At 41.1% G+C, this 23,665-nt stretch overlaps 1 protein-coding gene across 2 annotated transcripts in view; it reads right to left on the bottom strand.

Annotated features, from left to right (window-relative positions):
- The window catches only part of KDM3B (lysine demethylase 3B), a 61,887-nt gene extending 41,169 nt beyond the window's left edge, over window positions 1-20,718 (bottom strand). For both annotated transcript variants that reach the window (XM_008141777.2, XM_054717896.1), the window contains exons 1-2: window positions 20,440-20,718; window positions 2,713-2,880 (exon numbers count right to left, since the gene is read on the bottom strand). In XM_008141777.2, the coding sequence (XP_008139999.2) occupies window positions 2,713-2,880; window positions 20,440-20,634 (363 nt within the window). In that variant the 5' untranslated portion in view covers window positions 20,635-20,718. The remainder of the gene's footprint in view (window positions 1-2,712; window positions 2,881-20,439) is intronic.
- Between the last annotated feature and the right edge of the window lie 2,947 nt (window positions 20,719-23,665).

The raw sequence follows: 23,665 nt of genomic DNA, 5'->3' as shown, positions 1-23,665 counted from the left end.
AGCATGTCAAACTTTCAGCCCACAACGAATATTTTTGCAGCCCAGCCAATATAACGGTATGTATGAAATGTTTAATATATTTTATTGATTTTTTACAGAGAGGAAGACAGAGGGATAGAGAGGTAGAAACATTGATGAGAGAAACATCGATCAGCCGCCTCCTGCACACCCCCTACTGGGGATGTGCCCGCAACCAAGGCATATGCCCCTGACCGGAATCGAACCTGGGACCCTTGAGTCCACAGGCCGACGCTCTATCCACTGAATCAAACCGGTTTCGGCGTATGAAATGTTTTAATTCCAATTTCATAACCTAATTTTTACAATATCCTGTTACACATAATTATTAATTAACTAACTACAACATTCAGTAATGACAGATTACTATAATCGTGTTACATTCATTTCCCTCACACACCTTACTCGAAGGCACACCATTTCTCTCCACTAATACTAGCAGCGAATATTTTAGCAGCCGATGGCCACATCATTAGTCTTGGACTGACTTGTTTGGTGTGTGCAACAGGAAATATTTAGCTTTCTGAGAACAAGAAAAATAGGTTTATTTGCGTTACGCTTATTAATTTGTGCAGTTATTCAATGTCTGGTAAGTTAATGTTCAAGAAAAAATATTAATTTTTATTAAAATGTTCTATTATTTTATGTTAACAATTACTCATTTATTTCAGCCCTTTGTATTCAGCATGTCTCTATCGAAATAAACCTACATTCCTATGAAAATTGAAGCTTTTGTTTTTTTTGCAGCCCACATAAACTTAAACCTTGTTTATTTGGCCCGTGTTAGCCTTTGAGTTTGACATGCTTGATGTAGAGAAAAAGGAACCCTTGTGTACTGTTGGTAAGAATGTAAACAGGTATAGCTACTAAGGAAAGCAGTATGGAAGTTCCTCAAATGTTTTTAAATAGCCCAGCTGTATTTAGTGGTTGAGTATCAACCCATGAACCAGAAGATCACAGTTCGATTCTGGTCAGGACAGGTGTAAGAGTTGCCTGCTCGATTCCCAGGAGGAGGCAATGCAGGAGGCAGCCAATCAACGATCCTCTTTCATCATTGATGATTCTATCTCTCTCTTCCCCTTCCCTTCTATGAAATCAATAAAAAAATATATATATTAAAAAAAAGCCCAGCCAGTGTTGTTCAGTGGTGGAGTGTCAACTCAGGAACAAAGAGGTCACTGGTTTGAATACCAGTCAGGGCACATGCCTGGGGTTGCCAGCTAGATCCCCAGGAGGGGATGTGTAGAAGGCAGTAAATAGATTATGTTCTTCCTCATTAATGTTTCTATCTCTCTATCCCTCTCCCTTCCTCTCTCTCTAAAAATCAATAAAAACATTTATTTATTCAAAAAAGAAACTACCAATATATATATTTTAAAAATTTTAAACAGAACTACCATATGATCCAGCAACCCCTCTTCTGGGTATATATCGGAAGGAAAGTAGATCACTATCTCAAATAGATTTCTGTACCCCAATGTTCACTTCAGCATTATTTACAATAGCCAAGACATGGAAACAACATAAGTGTCCAGTGATGGATGAATGGATAAGTAAAATGTGGTGTTTGTGTGTATACAAAGTAATATTAGACATAAAATAGTAGAAAATCCTGCCATTTGCAACAACACAGATGAAACCCGAGGGCATTATGCTAAAAGAAATAAACCAGAGAGAGAGAAAGACAAATACAGGCAGTCCTCGGGTTACGTTGGACTTGACTTACATCGTTTTGTGGTTACTTACGTCGCCATCTCCCATTTACAGTATTTATAAAAAAAAAAAAGGTTCCGTCATTTTGACGTATGTACATATGTGCTTTATGTTTTTTATTATTTATTTACCACAAGTAAAGGTCAGGAATTATTATCTTTCTTTTAAAAATTTTTTATCGTTTCACTCTGTATATGTGCTCCATGGAGCAGGTGCTTATGTAGGTGGGTTCTGACTTACAGCAAATATCGAGTTACCATCGCGCCGTAGGAACGGATCTCCTATGTAACCCAAGGACTGCCTGTACTATATGATCTCACGCAAAATCTTAAAAAAAAAACTGAACTCATAGATACAGAAAGTAGACTGGTGTTGCCAGGACTGGGGGGAGTGGAAGAAATGGGTAAATGTGATCAAAGGATACAAACTTCAGTTATAGGATGAGTCAGTTCTGAGAACCTAATGTAAGCATGATAACTGTAACTAACAATACTGTATTGTATACTTTAGAGTTTCAAAGAGAATAAATCTTAAAATTCTTACCACACACACAAAAGTAACAATGTGAGTAAATATACATTTTAACTAACATTGTGGTAATCTTTTCAGAATATATTTGTATATCAAATCATGTTGTACACTTATACAATGTTAACTGTCAATTACATCTCAACAAAGCTGGGGGAAAAAGTTTCTATGGAAAGAGTATACTTTAAGGATTACAAACATTGTTTCATAGCCTTCCTAGGAGAAAAACAAGAGATGAAAAATTGAGAAACAAAAAATATAAAATATTATGTAATATATAAATTTTGAGAGAACATAGGAGAAAAGATCTCTCCCAATGTTTGCTTTGGTAACTTCAGAATAAAAGTGTGTTAAGAACAAAGCTTGGTGTTTGGGGAATTCGAAAGAGTTCAACCATAGTTCATAGTATAAGAATAAAGTCCAAATATATTCCTAGCCAATAAAGTAACTCACCAGGGCTGGCCAGTGTGCAATTGAGACTCGAGTGCCCTGGACAAGGACAGGATCCTTCCGGGGTGCCCATACTAGAGAGCCTTCCAGCAGAAGAACAATAACTTCTTCAGCATGAACTTTAACCCAGGAGTGCTGCTTCCAGTTACAGCCATCAAATTCTACAAAGATCTGCAAAAAGAGATAAAAAGCAGTTTGGAAAAATCCCACACTATTACATATAAACAAACATAAACCCCATTTTGAACACTGACTAGGAAACATTCTACTAACTTGTTTTATTTTTTTTAATTTTAAAAAATATATATTTTATTGATTTTTTACAGAGAGGAAGGGAGAGGGATAGAGTTAGAAACATCGATGAGAGAGAAACATCCATCAGCTGCCTCCTGCACACTCCCTACTGGGGATGTGCCCGCAACCAAGGTACATGCCCTTGACCGGAATCGAACCTGGGACCCTTGAGTCCGCAGGCCGATGCTCTATCCATTGAGCCAAACCGGTCAGGGCGAACTTGTTTTTACTTTAATTGATTTCAATAAAAACTAATCTTACTTCAGAGCCAGGTAGCTAGTAATCTCTGCCTCACTCTGAAAGCAGGAATAGAATGAAGGAGGCATGAGTTATCCACAGTTAGTAAATTTTAGCTGTGATCCTAATGAAATTTGTAACTCAGTTTCCAATTCATATCTATGCACACTAGCTGGAGGGCTTACTATGTATAACCACTGTGCTAGATTCAGGAATACAAAGAGAAAGCAAGCATATTTTCTGTCTCAAGAAGCTCATAATCTAATAGATAGGAAAAAATATTTTACACTTCTATTAAAGTGACCATGAACTTCTTAATTAATTTTTTGAACACTTGACATATGCACATGATACAAAATTCAAAAGGATAAACACAGGGAGGGTGGGTTGCCCTCCTAGTTCTGGATTTTTAAAATACCATGTGATCTCATGTCTGCCAGCAGAGGCATGCTGTCATCACAATGACGCTTTGCTTCCTCCCAGAGGAGACACTCCACTTTCTGAGATATACTTAGGTAGACACTACATGTTATTGTGTGTGTGTGTTTTTAAATGAAACCACATTTTTCTAATAAATAGTATGCTTAGGTTTGGCTTTCCCATAAAAATTCTGACTTCTGAATATGTTCAACAAACACAGCATACAGAGCAATACATATGCATATAGTTGTTGTTATTTAGAATAGACATGTGCCCAGTGTCTAAAATATACCTGATCACTAAAGAAGGACTAGAGTATTTATTTACATTCCACTTTATTTAAAAGAATTTTAGTTGACTTTTGGGAAATACATGCAATCTATAATAATAAAAGCATAATATGCTAATTAGACCAGATGAAGCCGGGGTGTGAGGGAAGCCCGAGTCCTGGATGCCAGAGGGAAGCTGGTGCCAGGGGAAGGAAGGCCTACTCTTGCACGAATTTCGTGCATCAAGCCTCTAGTAAAATGATAAAACATAAATTTAAAAAATCAGGCCCAAGCAAACTACATCAGGAAGTCACTATCGAAGTGTAAAAAGGGAAAACTTAAGCAGGCAATAGGATCTATACAGTTACTTAATTGAATGATGTATTTGGCTTTGAGCTTCCTTTTTAAAGGCCAATCTGAAAATGGAGAGGTCAGTTGCATAGTTCTCACTGCCTTAAAGGAAAACATAAAGCAATTACTCTTTCCCAACCACTTGGCTCTCTTGAGAAATTTCTCACATGGTCCTAGCTGGTTTGGCTCAGTGGATAGAGCATCGGCTTGAAGACTGAAGGGTCCTGGGTTCGATTCTGATCAAGGGCACATGCCTAGGTTGCTTCCAGTAGGGGGCGTGCAGGAAGCAGCCAACCAATGATTCTCAACATTGACATTTCTCTCTCCCTCTCCCTTCCTCTCTGAAATAAAAATATAAAAAAAAAAATCTCTCACATGAATTTTCTTAAGGTAACAATGAGTGATGTAGGACAATGTCAGAATCCCCACAGCAGTGACTCCCAACTGGGAACCATGGAATTACCAGGAAGATCTGTAGGTATTAAGGGCACAAAGCATTTCCTGCAGGCTGAACACTAGATGTTTGTACATGTATATAGTATTATTTATTAAACATGATTATGTAATTAATAAAATTCAAATCCATTACAATTGTTAGTGAGTTCAAAACAGCTTTTGTTGATATATATGTTGTCATCCAGTCAACATAAAAATTAGTTACAAAATAAAAGAAAAAAATTAGTTACAACTATATGCAAATTCAGGATACTTATATTTTAAAAGTATGGAACCATTCATTGCTCAGTAGTCAAGCAAGGTTTAATTTTTCTCACAGGCAAATGAAGTGCATTGCTGAAAAGTTATCCCAGAAATTAAATTAATTATGTAAAGCTCTAGTTTTATAACTTGTAATATACCACATAAGCATCACTTCTACTTAAAAAAATAAGCCCTGAGCCCTAGCCGGTTTGGCTCACTGGATAGAGCGTCGGCCTAGGAACTGAAGGGTCCCAGGTTCGATTCCGGTCAAGGGCATGTACCTTGGTTGTGGGCACATCCCCAATAGGGGGTGTGCAGGAGGCAGCTGATCGATGTTTCTCTCTCATCGATGTTTCTAACTCTCTATCACTATCCCTTCCTCTCTGTAAAAAATCAATACAATATATTTTTTTAAAAAGCCCTGACTGGCATTGCTCAATGGTTAGAGCATCTGCTGGCACACTGAAGGGTCGGGGGTTGGATTCCTGGTCAAGGGCACATACCTGGGTTGCAGGTTCACTCCCGCCCCTGGTCCTGTGGAAGGCAACCAGTTGATGTGTCTCTCTCACATCGGTGTGTCCTCCCACTTCTGCCCTTTCACTCTCTCTAAAGCAATGGAAAAATATCCGCATGTGAGGATTAACAAAAATATAAAAAATAAAAACCATGATGGGGAAACAAGGCTCAGAAAGGGGAAGCATGATTTTTACAAAGAACACTGAACTGCACTATATTTAATATATGAATATATTTAATATAACATATACATATATATGTTCTAAGGGAATAAAACAATTTAAGTAGCTTGCAGGCAACGAGAAGAGTTGTATTTAAGTGCAGACTCAGGCACCAAGAAAGGTAGTTAGCATAGTGAACAAAGCTTGGGGCTTATGTTCCAGGAGGCTTGGATTTGAGCCTTGCCTCCACCCTATATTAATTGCAAAACTTGGGCAGGTCACTCTTCCCTCCTCAAGTCTTGGTTTCCTCCCTTGTGATAAGGCACACCTGTCTTACCTGATATACTGGTTGTGAAAATTAAATAAGTGGATTCAAAAGCAGTCTGGTTAATGGCAAAGCATAACTTGGGACAATATGCCATAAGATAAACAGAAATAAAATAAAATACAACACAGTGTGGGGATGTTCAGAGGCAGGAGAGATCACTTCAGGTGTGCAGAAGCCAAAAAAGTCCCAGCAAGTTCTAGGAGGCCAGGAGCTACAGCACACTGTGGGGAAGGAGAGGGAGCTGAGGCTAAAAAGACCGAGAGTCAATGGGAAAGATCTTGAGTACTGGGATAAAAAAAAAATTGGGCTTCATTCAGCTGCCAAAAGGAGATGTGTATGTGTTTAAGTGTGTTTATGGCAAGTGCCATTAAAAGAGGTCAAATTAAGGTAAAGATATGAACAGAGCATTTGGTTACAGGAAAACTCAGCTAGCTAGCAGTAGGTGTAGATGGATTAGAGGGGAGGGGGAATAAGGAGTGGATTTTTTCTTTTTATAAAAAATATTTTTTGCCCTGACTGGTTTGGCTCAGAGGATAGAGCGTCAGCCTGCGGACTCAAGGATCCCAGGTTCGATTCCGGTCAAGGGCATGTACCTTGGTTGCAGGCACATACCCAGTAGGGGGTGTGCAGGAGGCAGCTGATCGATGTTTCTAACTCTCTATCCCTCTCCCTTCCTTTCTGTAAAAAATCAATAAAATATATTTTAAAAATATTTTTATTGAATGTATTGGGGTTACATTAGTTAATTAAATAGGTTTCAAATGTACAATTCTATAATACATCACCTGTGTATTGTATTGTGTGTTCGTTACCCATAGTTTGGTCTCCTTCCATCACCATTTATCCTCCTTTTACCCTCTTCTACCTGCCCGAGTCCCGTCCCCCCGCCACCCCCTCTCCAGGAGTGTTCTTAACAAGCATGACCTAGAGTGGGAGCAGTGAGGATAGGAGGGAAGTGACTTGTGCCCATGAGAATCCATGACTCTTTCTAAAATATATATATATTTTTATTGATTCCAGAGAAGAAGGGAGAGGTAGATAGAAACATCAATGATGAGAAAGAATCATTGATTGAGCTCACAATCCAGGCATGTGCCCTTAACCGGAATTGAACCCAGGACCCTTCAGTTCACAGGCTGACTATCTACTAAGCCAAACTGGTTAGGGCTCCATGACTCTTATCATAAATAAAGATTGATGATGGAAGACTGGCTGGATATAAGGAAAAGGGAAATTTTTAAAGTGACTTGGATTTTGCATTGGACATAACTGATGTCAGAAGGCAATGGCAGGAGGCAAGCCATGAAAAGGAGCACGGAGTGTTCAATGCCCATGCTGAATCTGACCCTGAGTGACAAGTGCTCTACTGGCCATCACTTAGAAAACTAGAGGCTGAGACTCCATGGTGACCAACAGCTAGGTGCCATGCTACAGTTCTAACCTGCCAACCACTTTAAAAGTCAACATGAGTCACAAAATTCTAAGTCATACCAACACACAGATGTAAGAACAACACTAAAAGAAGTCGTTGTACTAATAAAACTGTCACAATTCTTATTCTTTGTACATAACAACTTAAACATTTAAAAAAATAATATTCATGCCCAGCTGGCATGGCTCAGTGGCTGAGGGTCGACGTATGAGCCAGGAGGTCACAGTTCAATTCCCGGTCAGGGCACATACCTGGGTTGCAGACTCAATTCCCAATGTGGGGGGTGTGCAGGAGGCAACCAATCAGTGATTCTCTCTCATCGTTGATGTTTCTATTTCTCCATCTCCCTTCCTCTCTGAATCAATTAAAAACATTTAAATAAATAAATAATATTCAGGAATCCTATCATCACATAACTGAAAACATGAGGGAAAAGCAGAAATATCTGAAAGCCAGATTTCACCTAATTTAAGGGCAATTATCTCTTAACTTGCCTGGGCAAAGGATATGGAACAAAGTGTTTAACTTGACAACAATCACAGTACTGTTTGCTCTGGGATCAAACAACAGTTCCCGGCTAATAATGACTTTGTTTTGAGAGTAATATGGAATGTGGACATATGTAAACATGTTTTCCCAACAGTGAGGCTTACTTCTGGCCCTAGAACTGTGCCTCACCTCCAACTAGATTAATGGAAAGAGTTAAAACATGTAAGGTAAGGAATCATATCAGATCAAAGTACACAGAATACAAACTAGTAAAATGGCTGTGACCAGGCCCCAGGACAGGAAGAAGGGATATAAACTAACAAAAATCAATGGTAGTGATTGGATTGAGTCAGAGATGGTCAAGGAAAGTTGATACAGAACAGGACTAATACAGTTTGAGTTGATTTTTTAAAAAGTCTTAAGCCCCGGCTCAGTTGGTTGGGGGTCATCCCATGCACTGAAAGGTTGCTAGTTAGATTCTTGGTCAGGGCACATGCCTGGGTTGTCAGCTCGATCCCCAGAAGGAGTGCAGGAGGTAGCTCATCAATGTTTCTCACAACCCCGTCTGTCTTCCCCACTCCCTTCCTCTCTCTCTAAAAATCAATTTAAAAAATGTTTTTTAAGTTTTAAATTTTTTTCTATTAAGAGTATAAGTAGTATATAGCACTTCATGCTACAGCTAGAACCCAAGGATGATATGTAAAATATTTCATTAGTTAAGGAGAGCTAGTGGTAAAACTTGCTTTCATCTCAAAATTCCTTTCATGGCCTATATGTGATTTACATTCATTTTAGTGACAGCTGCCTCCTTGCCTCCTTTTAATTGTTTTTAACATGCCAATCAGAGCCATTTACAGCTTACTTAGTACTCTCTTCCTCAGTGGATAGAGTCCTGGGTTCAATTCCAGTCAAGGGCACATGCCCGGGTTTCGGGCTCAGTCCCCAGTAGGCGGCATGCAAGAGGCAGTTGTCAGTGTGATTCTCTCTCTTCCTCTCCCTCTCTGAAATCAATAAAATATATTAAATAAATAAATAAATAAATGCCTAAAAATATATTAAAAATTTAAATTAAAAAAAAAAGAGCAAGTTACAGATTATTAAGAAGGGAGAGGGGTGGTTGGGGGACAGGAAGAGGATTGGCATAGGAGAGCTTGAATGGAGGGGAGAAATAAAAGACATCTACTAAGATGGGCTCCTGGTGGCTAACTGGGCTATTTAAAAATAAACAAACAAAAAAGCCCCACACACAACAAAAAAAACCCAACAAACAGTCTAGCAGTTATTTCTGTGCAAGGGCCTCGCACAAACTACACTTCAGGGAAAAGCCCTAGCTGAACTTCCTGCCTGCCCTGGGTTACTGCCATTTGAGCCAGGCCATTTATTTATTTATTTATTTAAAATATATTTTTATTGATTTCAGAGAGGAAGGGAGAGGGAGTTTGAAACATCAATGATGATAGAGATTCATTGATTGGCTGCCTCATTCATGCCCCCTACTGGGGATGGAGCCTGCAACCAAGGCATGTGCCCTTGACTGGAATCAAATCCAGGTCCCTTGAGTCCACAGACCTGCACTCTACCCACTGAGCCAAACCGGCTAGGGTTTGAGCCAGGCCTTTTGTAAAGGAGTTCCTGGAATCCTATTTCAACCAATAGGACTGAGGCTTTCCCCATCCAATCAGAAAGGCTCCATTGTAACCAATCAGGACAATGCCTTTTGGACCAATCAAACTGAGGATTTGGAGTCCTCATTTGCTTGAGAACAGACCAATCAAGGACTGCTGTCCATATAAGCCAGTTCCCTTCTGGCTAGGGGAGTACAATTTCCCTTTCTATGAAAGACTGCAGGGGAAGGGTGTGGGATGGGAATGGGGGGATGAGGACAAATATGTGATACCTTAATCGATAAAGAAATTAAAAAAAAAAAAAAAAGACTGCATTTCCCTGGCTGAGCTGAAACTCCAATAGTAAAGAGATGTTCCATAGCTGCGCTGTATCACAATTGAGCTGTTTTACACTGCTCCCCAAATTGGGGATTCCTGTTGACACTGAATTGGCGCCAACGACCATCAGCTGGCAAGGGGTAATTCTTTTAATACTTTTTAGGCCTTAACAGGAAATGTTCCTTTAAAAAAAAATATATATATGCTTTTATTCATTTAATTGAGAGGAAGAGAAACATCAATGGTAAGAGAGAATTATCGACCAGACGTTCCTTTTTTTTTCTTTTAAAATATATTATTACTTTTCTACTTAAAACATTTTTAAAGGAAAGAATTAACTTTGGGATCAGGTTGGAAAATAAATTATAGAGGGAAGAAACTGGAGCAGGCAGACCAATTACAAGCCAATGGTAGCTCAGGAAAGAGATGAAAAAGACCTATATCAATTAAGACTACGAATGGAAAGCAAACTATATTTTAGAAATTAGAGATAAAAATAACTGGATATGGTGATGATTGTGAGAGAGTAAGGGAAATGGAAGACTAACTCCCAAGGGTCTTAATTTTTCTTTTCCAATTTTTCTACCTACACTCTAAACAAAACATAAATTCTGTTACAAATGATTTTACAGCCAATGTGAGGAATAATTGCATGTCTAGAATACTGCTGTTTTCAAATAAAAAGTAAATTTCCATGGGTTCTTGATCAAAAGGTAGCTTTCTGAGAGTGCATCTTCACTACAGTACTTTTAGAGAAAAGAGATAGCTTTCTACCAATTATCCCCAATTTTTTTCTACTTTCTAACATTCTCAATAAATTAAACGTTAAGTACTTGAATAGCACAGGAATGACCTGAATCAAAACTCAAGCATATATAGTACTTTTAGGGGCTGTGGATGGAATCATAAAGTTCTAGATTTGCATCCTAACTTCCCCATTTCTTAGCATGTAGCCAGGAGCCAGATACTTTAGCCTCTTTGAGTCTCACTTCCTTTCCTAAAAATAGGGACAGTTTAAGTACCTCAAAGGATTGTCATAGGATTAAATTAAAGCACAAAACGCCTAGCAGACCATGGGCTCCTAATAAGCATACATTGCTTAAGCAAACTCATAATACTGGTCAGATTATAAATTGGTATGACAAAAAAATAAAAAAATTGCTATTGCTATAACAATCTTAAATATGTGTATATATTTCCATAATACCACTCTTGGTATTAATCCTAGGAAATAATTCTAAACATATGAAAAACTTTATTTACAAAAATGTTTATCACAGAATTATTGATAAAGCCTAGAATCTGCAACAATTTCAATATCCAACGAAAAGGGAACAGTTAAATAAATTACTCAGCCAATAAAAATTGTAAGATTTTGCTGCCCTAACCGGTTTGGCTCCGTGGATAGAGAGCTACGGCCTGCAGACTGAAGGGTCCCGGGTTCGATTCCAGTAAAGGGCATGTACCTTTGTTGTGGGCACATCCCCAGTAGGGGGCGTGCAGGAGGCAGCTCACCAATGGGTCTTTCTCATTGATGTTTCTAACTCTATCCCTCTCCCTTCCTCTCTGTAAAAAAAAATCAGTAAAATATATTTAAAAATAAAGATTTTGCTACTGAGCACTTATTCTTTTCCTCTTAGTTACAAAAGCAATACATATTACCTGTGAAAAATACAGAAGCACTAATTAGAAAATTAAAATCACCCATAATAAAAGTTTTTACTAATACAGGAAAAAAAATTGCCATATTAAATGAAAAAGCAAAATTCAAAATTGAAACTACAGTATTCAAATTTTTACAATTCTAAAAAATAAAAGATTAGTAGAATATGTATCAAAATATAAACAACAGTTCCTAATGAGTTTCAACACCGCAGGAAATATTTTTGTTATTATTAAAATAATTTCGACATTTTGTATAATAGTCATGCATTACTTGAGAATCAGAAAAACAAAGTATCTATAGCTTCTAATTTAAAAACCCAGATGTAAATCACAAAAATCAATGGATATGGTACCTTGGGTTGGGGTCCCAAATATGAGTCCAATAATGTCAAGGTAAAAAAGTTAGCCCTAACCGGTGTGGCTCAGTGGATAGAGCGTCAGCCTGCGGACTGAAGGGTCCCAGGTTCGATTCTGGTCAAGGGCATGTACCTAGGTTTCGGGCACATTCCCAGTAGGGAGTGTGCAAGAGGCAGCTGATCGATGTTTCTCTCTCATCGATGTTTCTAACTCTCTATCCCTCTCCCTTCCTCTCTGTAAAAAATCAATAAAATATACTTAAAAAAAAAGTTAGTAGTAAGTCCATATTAAGAAAAATTATATAAGAAAAAGCTTAAAGATCAATCATAAATATCTTACAACTGGGGATCTTAAGAGTAGAAATCCCGTAATAAATCAGCATTGAAAGTTAACCTAATACTGGCTTCTAAATATTTTATTTTTTAAGATAGGGTGGTCAGAGAAGGCCTTTTAAAATAATAAGAGCCCTGACCAGTTTTCTCAATGGTTAGAGTGTTGGCCCACGGACTGAAGGGTCTTGGGTTCAATTCCTGGACCAGGGCACAAAACCCGGTTGCAGGTTCAATCCCCAGGCCGGTAGGGGCTCAAGAGGAAAGCAATCAATCAATGTGTCTAATGCATGGATCTCTCTCTCTCTCTCCCTCTCCCCTGTCCTTTCCACTCTAAAAATCAATGGAAAAAATATCCTCGTTCCTCAGGTGAAAATTAAAAAAAACCAACAAAAAACCCCCACAACTTTTTAAAAGGAAAAAATAAAATTCTCCAAAAGAAAAATGCATGTGCTCCCTGTTCTTGATGAACTTACAATCTAGTAGGGGAGATAATTATATATTTTGTTATATAACAAAAAAATAGATAAATATTCCAAATGAGATATCCACAGAGTGCTAAAGAAGAATAAAAAAGACATAGTGGGGATTCAGAAAAGCTTTATAGAAATGTTGGAACTTAGAATAGAGAAGCTTTCTTTTCTCTTTATAGGATTCCGATGGATGACAACATTAAAAGCATAGGGCCGTCGTCAGCAAACTGCGGCTCGAGAGCCACATGTGGCTCTTTGGCCCCTTGAGTGTGGCTCTTCCACAAAATAGCACGGCCTAGGTGAGTCTGTTTTGAAGAAGTGGCATTAGAAGAAGTTTAAGTTTAAAAAATTTGGCTCTCAAAAGAAATTTCAATCGTTGTACTGTTGATATTTGGCTCTGTTAACTAAAGAGTTTGTCGACCACTGGCCTAGGGTAAAAAGGGGGAACGAAGCAATGGAAACCAGAGAGTACTAGGAAAGTGGAGGATTACCATATCAGGACTGCTTGTTCTAAATATCCTTTTGGCAATACCCAATTTTCCTTGTCTGATATCTTTGCACACTAGGGATCCTTCTTATCTGTAATTTGGTCTCTTGAGTAGACTGTGAGGGGGCTCTGTGAATATATCTGATAGGTATATTTCCTACTGTAAATTAATAACCTTACATATGGATTTACAAATCAGTCCCCAGAGAGTTTGGTTAGTAAGACTCAGTCTCCTAGGGCCTGATTACCCCTGAAGACACACGAAAAACTGAGTTTCTGCCCTTGCAAAACCGAGATCACACTATATGAGTTACTACTAAACAAACAAGTAGATTTTACCCATTTATAGATGACAGTAAAAGATGTTTTGGCGATAGGGATAGTGGGGGGAGAGCTTAAAAACCACCAACCTGTCAAAGACACTGGAAAACTGAGAAGCAGCAACAGGTGCTGTGTCCCCCAGGCCGTGGGGAAGCAAAGCTTATAGGAGCCCACCCCAGCTGTTGTAGAGAGAATCACTAACAACAGAAAACGGCATGTTACCCACCATTTAGGAGGGTAGAGGGTAAACTAAATCAATCAGAACAAGTTGGGGATGAGAACCAAGGAAATACTAAAGAAAAAAATAAGCCCTTGTCAGGTGGGGAGTTAGTAAAGCAACTCTTAGAAACAAATTAGTAATTAAGAGGAGAGATCTGATTGTGATAGTAAAGGGAGAGGACTAAATGGCCAGTTTATAATGTGCATAGCGCTAAAACAAATAGAATGAAAAGACAAATTAAAATAGAGCTATTAAAAATTACACACACATATAAGACAACCTTAAAAAAAAATAACCACCTATATGAAGCCTGAAAAACTCAATGGTGGCTTAATGTTTCCAAAATAGACCCTTCTAAAAACAAAACAAAACAAAACAAAAACAAAAATAGATCCTCCTGCTATGAAAGAGTTAAGATGAAAAGTGTGCTTAGAAGGGTTCAGACTTAAATGTTAAATATTCCTTTGTAAAGTCTCATTTTATTTAAAGTTCTCTAAACTGTACACTGATTCATAAAAACACATTCTATTTAGTTCAATAAACAGAGCATAATTTCAGATATCACTCCGGTATTTATTTAACTTGAAATTATAGGCAATGAAAGGACATTTAAGGATAATTATCAAAAGCCATAAACTCCCATTTCAATTAGGCTGAAGTTTAGGTTGAGAATAAATACTAATGGATTGCACACACTGAAAACATGGTACTACCTGGGACACTTGACTATAGTTATATAACTAGAAACAAAGTAGAGAGGTATTTATTTTAAAGGCCAGCTAACCTGAGACAAAGAGGAAAGGCTGGTGGGTAAGGTAAAAATAAATAAATAAGTAAATAAATAATAAGGCAGATATGCTTTCTTTCCTCTTGGAAGACTCCAGATAGAAGAAACATGGTACTAGCCCAGACACTGCTATAATTACTACATTATCTCAAATCAAAGGAAAGAAGTATCTTAGAATCCACTTTTCTCCCAGATAAAGATGAAATATCCTATATAATAAAAGGCTAATATGCAAATCGACCAAATGGCAGAACGAACAGTCACTATGATGCACACTGACCACCATGGGGCAGATGCTCAATGCAGGAGCTGCCCCCTGGTGGTCAGTGCACTCCCACAGGGGGAGTGCCACTCAGCCAGAAGCCAGGGTCATGGCTGGAGAGCACAGCGGTAGTGGCGGGAGCCTCTCCTGCCTTCACGGCAGTGCTAAGGATGTCCGACTGTCCCGAGGGCTCTGGACTGTGAGAGGGCAAAGGCCGGGCTGAGGGCCCGCCCCCCACAATGCACAAATCTCATGCACCGGGCCCCTAGTTTATATAATAAAAGCCTAAGTGACTGTTACAGCAGAACAACTAGTCACTATGATGCTTACTGACCACCAGGGGGCAGATGCTCAATGCAGGAGCTGCCCCCGGTGGTCAGTGCGCTCCCACAGGGGGAGCACTGCTCAGCCATAAGCTGGGCTTATATCTGGCGAGCGCAGTGGCGGTGGCAGGAGCCTCCTAGCCTCCGTGGCAGCTCTAAGGAGCAGCAAGTAGGTGGGAGGTAAGGAGAGAGGGCTCCCGGACTGCGAGAGGGCACAGGATGGGCTGGGGGACAACCCCCCCGCCCTCCCGCACGAATTCCATGCAACAAGCCTCTAGTTAAGAGAGAAAAAATAAGGCAGAGCCCAGCAGGTGTTGCGCAGTGGTTGATGGTCTATAAACCAGGAGGTCATGGTTCAATTCCCAGCCAGGGCAGAGGCTAGTGTTGTGGGCTCGATCTCCAATAGGAGGCGAGCAGGAGGCAGCTGATCAATGAGTCTCATCACTGTTGTTTCTTTCTCTCCTTCTCCCTTCCTCTCTGAAATCAATTAAAAATATATATTTTTTAAAAAGGCAGGTGGATATGCTTTCAGTCTTCTTGCAAGTTCTGGATAGCTGAGATAGCTAAGAAATGCATCCAAAACATCAATGCTTATACCAAAGCATCATTTAATTCTACCATACAGCAATGAAAGGATAGTTTATTTAATAAAATGGTGCTGCCACAATTGGTTACACCTTAGGAAAAAGTATCATCCCTCCCCAACCTGTCATTTACAAAAATATTTCACATGGACCAAAGAACTAAAAGTAAAAATAAATACATGAAAATATTAGAAAAATTTGAAGAATATTTATATAGACTCAAGATGGGGTAGCTCTACCCAAGCAAGTAAACCCAGAAGTCATTAAGAATGGTGAGATAGCTGAAACTGGTTTAGCTCAGTGGATAGAGCATCGGCCTGGGGACTGAAAGGTCCCGGGTTCGATTCCAGTCAAGGGCATGTACACTGGTTGCGGGCACATCCCCGGTGGGGGGTGTGCAGGAGGCAGCTGGTCGATGTTTTCTCTCATCGATGTTTCTAGCTCTCTAACCCTCTCCCTTCCTCTCTGTAAAAAAAATCAATAAAATATATATAAATATATATAAAAAAAAAAGAATGGTGAGATAGCCCAACTGGCATGGTTCAGTGGTTGGTTGAGTGATCTATGAACCAGGAGGTCAGGGATCAATTCGAGGTCAGGGTTCGATTCCTGGTCAGGGCACATGCCTGGGTTGCGGGCTCAATCCCAGTGTGGGGTGTGCAAGAGGTAGCCGATCAATGATTCTCTCTCATCATTGATGTTTCTATCTCTCTCTCTCCCTCTCCCCTACTTCTGAAATAAACAAAATATGTTTCCTTTCCTCCCTTCCACTCTCTCTAAAAATCAATGGAAAAAATAATCCTGGGATGAGGATTAACAACAAAAAAAGAATGGTGATATAAAAATTTTATTTTTCTGTGTGGCAAAGCAACTCATAAAGTCAAAAGACTAATGAGAGCCCTAGTCAATTTGGCTCAGTGGATAGAGCATCGGCCTGCGAACTAAAAGGTCCCAGGTTCGATTCTGGTCAAGGGCACATGCCCGGGTTGTGAGCTCGATCCTCAGCGGGAACTTGCAGGAGGCAGCCGATCCATAATTCTCTCTCATCATGGATGTTTCTCTCTCTCTCTCCTTCTTCCTTCCTCTCTGAAATAAAAAAATATATATATATTAAAAAAAAAAAGACAAATGAGAAAATTGCAAAACACTTGACAGGTAATGGCATTAATATCACTAATATGCACAGAAGTTGTACAAAGTGATGACAACTCTCATTTTTTCAAATGTACAAAAGACAGGCATAAATAACCATGCAGGAGGCAGCTGATCAATGATTCTCTCATCATTGATGTTTCTATCTCTCTCTCCCTCTCCCTTCCTCCCTGAAATGAATAAAAATATATATTTAATAAAAATAACCCATAAAAGAAATGTAAAAGGCCAACAAACATAGAAAACTACTAGTTGTCATGAAAATGCTAGGTACTATTTTTCACCCATCAGATAGCCAAAAATGACAAAGATGATACTGAGGACGGCAAGGGTTAGGCGACATAAGCATTGCATGTATACTCTGCTGGTGGGAGTATGAAATAATATAATCTTATTGGAAAATAACTTGGCACTACCTAATAAAATTAAAAATACATAAATTCAACCCAACAATTCCACTCCTGGATCGCTGAACTACAGAAACAAAAACCATGATTAATTACACAAAGAGATAAATACAAATTTATTAATCACAGTATTGTAGTGCCAAAAATTATAAATAACTTGAATGTCCTTCATAAGGGAAAATAAATTATGGTACAGTCATATTATGGAATATAATTAGTTTTCTAAAAGGAAGAGTAAGTAAGATCTATAGGTACCGATGCCCATGATATAATGTTAAGTGGTAAAAAGAAAATAAGCAGGCTTTAGATATTGTGTAGCATGCCATTTGCTTTAAAAAGCAACCCTATGTATAAGAATGAATAGTTTTATATTTTTTGTAACAGTATTAAGAAAAACAAGCGAAGCCTTCTTTGATAAGTGGGAGCTGGTTAAGGATTAATATTGTTGGCTTTTCCCTGTATACTTTTGGTTGTTTGACATTTTGCAAAATGTAAGTTTTGCTTTTATAACAATAAAAGGAAAATCCACCTTCTTTGGTGTGTTTTGGTGGTGGGGTTTTTTAATCAACCATGCCAACATCTGTGAAGGTTTCAAGGTCTATGCGATTTATATGGATGAATAATGATTCAGGAACACAAAGAGGACGCTGAGTTAGAAAAGTGAGAGATAAATACATATAAATCCATTAAACTAATTTTGCAACAAGACAAATAAAAAAAAAAAAAGACTTAAAAACCCAACAGGCTTATTCTGAACTACTATAAATAAACTATTCTTGGGTGGGGGGCGGGGGGAGGCAGGGGAAGCTGTTTTCCTACATAATCTAAAAATCTTAGTAGTTGTCAGCATGGCTTTGATGATGAAGATGCTCATCAACAAATCTCCCAATCAACAGGATCCTGACTTTCCTTTTCTTCATAATTCATCTTAAGGTAGCACATGGCTTTGATACTGTTTTCCAAAAAAGTGTTCATTAAATGGATCAGGGCTATATTTTGAAAGATTTCTGAATCAAAAAGTATTTATAAAGAGGATATTAATGGAGCCTAAAATTGAGAAGTGTTTTCAATCACTTCAAAAACTCATTTATCCAACCCTCACTCAAACTTAACAGGGGGCGCCCTGCTATGCATTACTCAAAACCAAGCATGCCTGAAAACATCTTAAACATAACTGAATGAAGATCTACCCAATCACAGGCCAGCTGCTTGCAAACTCCACCCTTGAGTACAGGAAGAACACTTTTGATTGGAAGATGGTTGTGTTTACTACGGTGTGGTGCAAATTGGAAAGGCCCACATGTCTAGGGTCCAAAGGAAAGCTCTTTAATGAAAAAGGAAAACAAACGGCCCATTCCGACCCTATATTAGTCATTGTCAATAACAGAACCTCATCATAGCAACAGCAATTCTTGAGCAATTTTGCAAACTGGTGAAAATTTCTGAAGACTATTTTTGTTGGCTGTTTTCTCATCTATGTCCCTTGCTATTCATACAAGCACAGTGTATTCTCAAAACCCAAATCTGCCTTTGCTTCTAATGCATACAGCTCCATGCAAGACCTCAATATCTAAGAACCACTGCGACTTTTACGTGGTGTGAGAAACAAATTCCATGGGCCCAGTAGAAAAATTATTCAGTATTTAGCTTAATAGGTGTCCAGCATCTCAGTGAGCTTCTAAAACCTCTGCCCTTAGGGAGCCCAGTGAACAATAACCTGCACGGGTAGCCATTTCAGGTGCAGAGCTCATTAGCAATTCATGAAATGGAGGAAACAACTAGAATATAAAATTCAGAATGAAAACCTAGGCCTGTGGTCAAAGTGTGCAAATAATGGCAGATCTTAAGTATGTTTTACATTCAAGGGGGCAAATTACTGGATCTCACAGGGACACTTCTCCCCCATCCCAACCTAGAAAGCAATCTTTTAAAGAAAGCACAGAGGAATTTAAATGCAAATCTCCTTAATCCTCCTCCACCCTTATATTCCCGACATCCTTTTACAAATTTGCCCCAAGGAAGCCTCACAAATGCCCTCAAGCAGCCTTTTCTTATGTAGCATGGAGAAAGATAAAAGCAAATAAACTCAAGAAGCAGAAGCAAAGCCTAAGCCCATCACCAGTCAAGCAACCCATAAAGCTTGTATATGGGGGATGGGGGGTGTAACATCACTGATCAACAGAAAAATTAGTAACAGAAACCTACAATGTTACTATCAACTCTCCTAAAATGCGTCCGCGTTTATAGTGAATACAAGTTCACCAAGATGTACCTTCTGCCTACTGACCCATTCCATTCCAAAATAATCCTGCTATTTTTCATAGCCTTATTTCAAAAGAGAAGCTAGGGCTGCTATCAAAATGAGGAACTCAAGAGGCTTGCCAAAGCTCAAAGACAGTATTTTTTTTACCGCCACATTAACAAAAAGAGCACGTCATGTTCCCGAATGCTGGTTAAGTTCTATTACTGAACAACTTTAATCACAAAATACGCCAAGGCAAGTACTCAAAAGCGGTCAAGCCCCAACACAAAGTTTCAAAACAAAACCTCTCCCAAGGTTAGGAGAGTAGCCGAGTTGAGAGCGCAGACAGGTCTCGATCTTAGCAACAACGGCAGCTCCTGTCACCAGAAGGGCAAGGAGAACCGAGCCCGGAGTGCCGAGAGCTGGCTTTCTGGAGCCCGCCAGGCTGAGCCCGGCTCCGACGAGGAGGAAGTAACGGCAGATAAAAAAGCCCGGAGCAGCTCCCACGACAGCCTCGGTGCTGCTCACAACTGCCCACGTTCCCGCCCCACTCGGGCTCCAGGAGGGGGACAGGGAGCAGGTCGGGGAGAGCCGGGGATCACGGGTCCGCGTCTTCCAGGGGCGGCGGCAACACCGGCCGAACTCGGCGGGGCCGGGAGCCGGGTTCTGGAGCCTCTGCCCCGAAGACGTGGGAGGGGGGCTGGAAAAGGGTCGTTCAGGAGGCGGGGCCTGCGGGTGGAGGCAGCGGCTTCGGAGCCCTGGCCGCCCCCCCACCCCCGGGAAACCGGGGCGCGCACCCCGACGCGGAAGCCATGCTGGTCAGAACTCGGGGTGCTCAGGAGCCGGTGGGGGGCGCTAAGGAGATTTGGGGGCGCGGAACTGGGTCACCCCCACCCCACCGCCCCCTCACAATGGCCCCCGGGGAGGCCGCCCGCAGGCCCCGCAGCCCCGGCCTCGAGTGCCCGCCTCGGCCGTCACTCACCGCTAAGTCCTGGGGCACCGCCCCGCTCATGGCCCGCACCGTGCCGGCCCGCCAGGCCCGAGTGCGCAGCGCAGGCCCGGGATCTCCGCCCGCCGCCGCCGCCGCCGCCGGCACCGAGGCTGAAGCCGAGGCCGTGGTGTCCGCGAACAGAAGCAGCAGCCGCTTGCCCACCGGGGAGGCCGCTGCGTCCGCCATCGCCAGGGCCGGCCAGACCCTCGCTCCCGCCCGCCGCCTCCCACCACCTTCGCCGCCGAACGCCCGATCCGCCCGCAAGGCCTCCCTCCGCACCACCCGCGGCCGCGGCTTCCCCCCCACCCCCCCAACAGCCACCACCAACCACCGGTGCCGCGCAGCGCCCCCGGTGGCCGGGAGCGGAGCCGCAGCCTGGGCCCCGCACAGCGCCCCCCGCGCTCTGGAGCGGGGTGGCAGCTCCGGGCCCCTCGCAGCGCTCCGCCCCAACCTCCCCAGGGCCTGCAGTGCCCCCTGCGTCGAGGAGGGGAATTGCAGTTTCGGCGGGGGTGGGGAACTGGGCGGGTCCTTCAGTCCCCCAGGGCACCATCAGGGTCCCAACCTTCCTTCAGGGGGTCCCATATCTTAGAAGGTTTTAGCTTACCCTCCTCGCACACCAAAGACTTTTACTGGGGTGGGGAGCTGAGGGGCAAGGTATCTAGAGAGTGAATGTTTTGAGCTGAGAAGTTAACACCCCAATACCTATTGATTTCCTATCCTGAACATGCCCTACCCCAGTGGTCGGCAAACTCAGTCAACAGAGCGGCAAACCGTGGCTCGCGAGCCGCATGTGGCTCACGAGCTGGTTTGCCGACCACTGCCCTACACTACCTGCCATTGTCTTTTAGGAAACTTTCTCGCCATTGGTCCATCAGACAGTATCTTTCTTCTCACTGGCCCATAACATGGTTATCATCCCATTCTATATTACCATGACTTCATAAGTTCCTTTCCAATTGACCAATGTGTTACATCCATTGGATATGATACTGCCACTCTTGCCACTGGCTGAAGGCCAATAAGCTTCCATCTTGGAATTCTGACTTAAACCCATAGAGCTTTTCCCCCTTCTAAGTCTGCCGATGTTATTAAGTCCAGGTGTTTCTCAACTCATCTTTTAGGGCAGTGGTCGGCAAACTCATTAGTCAACAGAGCCAAATATCAACAGTACGACTGAAATTTCTTTTGAGAGCCCAATTTTTTTAAACTTAAACTATATAGGTAGGTACATTGTTATTAACTTAATTAGGGTACATGGTATTTTGTGGAAGGGGCCAAAGAGCCGCATGTGGCTCGAGAGCCGTGGTTTGCCGACCACTGTTTTAAGGGAATTGGAAAGGGACCAATGATGGGGATTCTTTTTTTTGGTTCAGTAATAGTACCATCTTTTAGGGCAGTAGTGGGGCTGGGGACAAAGAAAACCCCACCACCTCAATCTGAATTCACATTAAGTGTGGGAGATCTATAGCTCCTGTTAGAAAGGGGATGTAGTGGAGAGATACTGAATTTTTTGCTTAGGTTGTTTTCACTCCAGGCAATGGGAAACCTCAATCGTTAATGTTGGTAATGTCAGCGACTAGCACAGGTTCCATGGTGTTATGGATGCAGAGACTGAGTATACAGACTAGAAAGATAAAGGGTCTAATTCATGATTGTTACCCTAAAAGTAGCTATTTCTTTCGCAGATCTGCCCTACAGACAGGAAAGAGCAGTAGCTGGTTCTTTCACCAAAACGCATGTGCCTACCCAGTAATCTGTCCATAACCTTGTCTTTACCCTTGACCTACTTTACTTATAGCAAAAATTGGGGGCAGGGATGGGGAGTGGGCACCAACGATTGACTTTAGTTAAAGTACAAAACATCTAGGGAAGTGAATCTAAAATTAACCTTGTGGAGCACCAAGGAAACATTTCTTTGGATATTTTTCTCTCCCTAGTCCTTATAACTTCCATGTCCTATCGCCAAGCTGGGACCTAAGAATGCTTTCCTTGGCCAAGAGACACCTCTTAAAGCACAGGGTCCACAAGTTGTTAGTTAAGAAGGAACAAGGGTGAATCCATACAGGATCTAGCTTGCAGCTTTTCTAGAAAAATTCACCCCTAGAATTTTCTCCCATGTGCAGCTCTATTTACTACCCCAGTGTTCCAAGCTGGCTTCTCACAGAACAGAAACAGAAATATGCCTAAGCTCGGGGATAGAACGGCAAAGGTGGGTAATTCATTCAACAAATGTGGCAAACACTTTTCATGTGCCAGTAACTTTTTTAAAGTGTTGGGGATACAACACTAAATAGAGCAAAACCCTTGCCCTCAGGGAGTTTACATTCTTTCCTACATTAGGACTGGTAAATGAAATCACATTTGGCCTCACAGTCAATAAACAGTAGAAAAACCCAACAGAAAATTGAACAAAAAGGAAAATGGTTGGTAAGAGTCATTTTAGATGTTCAAACTTTAACCCTGCTCAAACAGCAATTTTGAGGAAAGAAAAAACCTATAATGCTGAGCTTCTTTAACTACATTCCATTGCCCCATCCCTTCTAAGCCCCTACCTTTACCTCCAGGGCAGCGATAGTTACTATCTTTTCAGAGTGTATTTTCATCCCCTCAGAAGGTTCCTGCTCCAGGTAGTTAGGCCAATACTGTCCGACTGCACTCTTCATTGGTATTCAATGATGAGTGCCGCCAATTTGAAGCAGGAAACTGGGACGGAGGCTAAGCAACTTGACTCTTCTTGTTGCCCGGCAAGTCAGCACCAAACTGGTAAAGAAAAGCTATGCCTTAGGGACAGAGGCTCCTGCCTGGATCTCTAAGCAGCTACACTTCACCCACACACATTGGAAGAATGCTAACGTAGGAAGAAAGGGTGGAATAGAAAGATCTAAAGAGTGAACCACACAGCTTCTTTCCGCAAATGAACATTCAATGGAAGCATTAGGGAAAATACCACCTTCTAGGGCAAAAGAGAAGTTCCGCTGGTAGGATAATTTTACAAAAGCAGTTATTTTTAAGATGCAGAAATTATCTAAGTCTTTGAAATCTGAATTCTGATGACTAAATCTCCATCTTTTTTAAAAAAGATTCCTGGTCAAGTCTCCCATCATGACTTCTCCCCACTTCCCAAAGCCTACAAACCAGTCTAGACAAGTCCCTGCCTATACCATCAAGCATTCTCAGGAAGCTAAAATGTATTAACATTTCACTTCATTATCTTAGA

Source organism: Eptesicus fuscus, chromosome 6, assembly GCF_027574615.1.
Source record: "Eptesicus fuscus isolate TK198812 chromosome 6, DD_ASM_mEF_20220401, whole genome shotgun sequence".
Classification (NCBI taxonomy): domain Eukaryota; kingdom Metazoa; phylum Chordata; class Mammalia; order Chiroptera; family Vespertilionidae; genus Eptesicus; species Eptesicus fuscus.
This window is presented reverse-complemented; position numbering and strand designations above follow the sequence as displayed.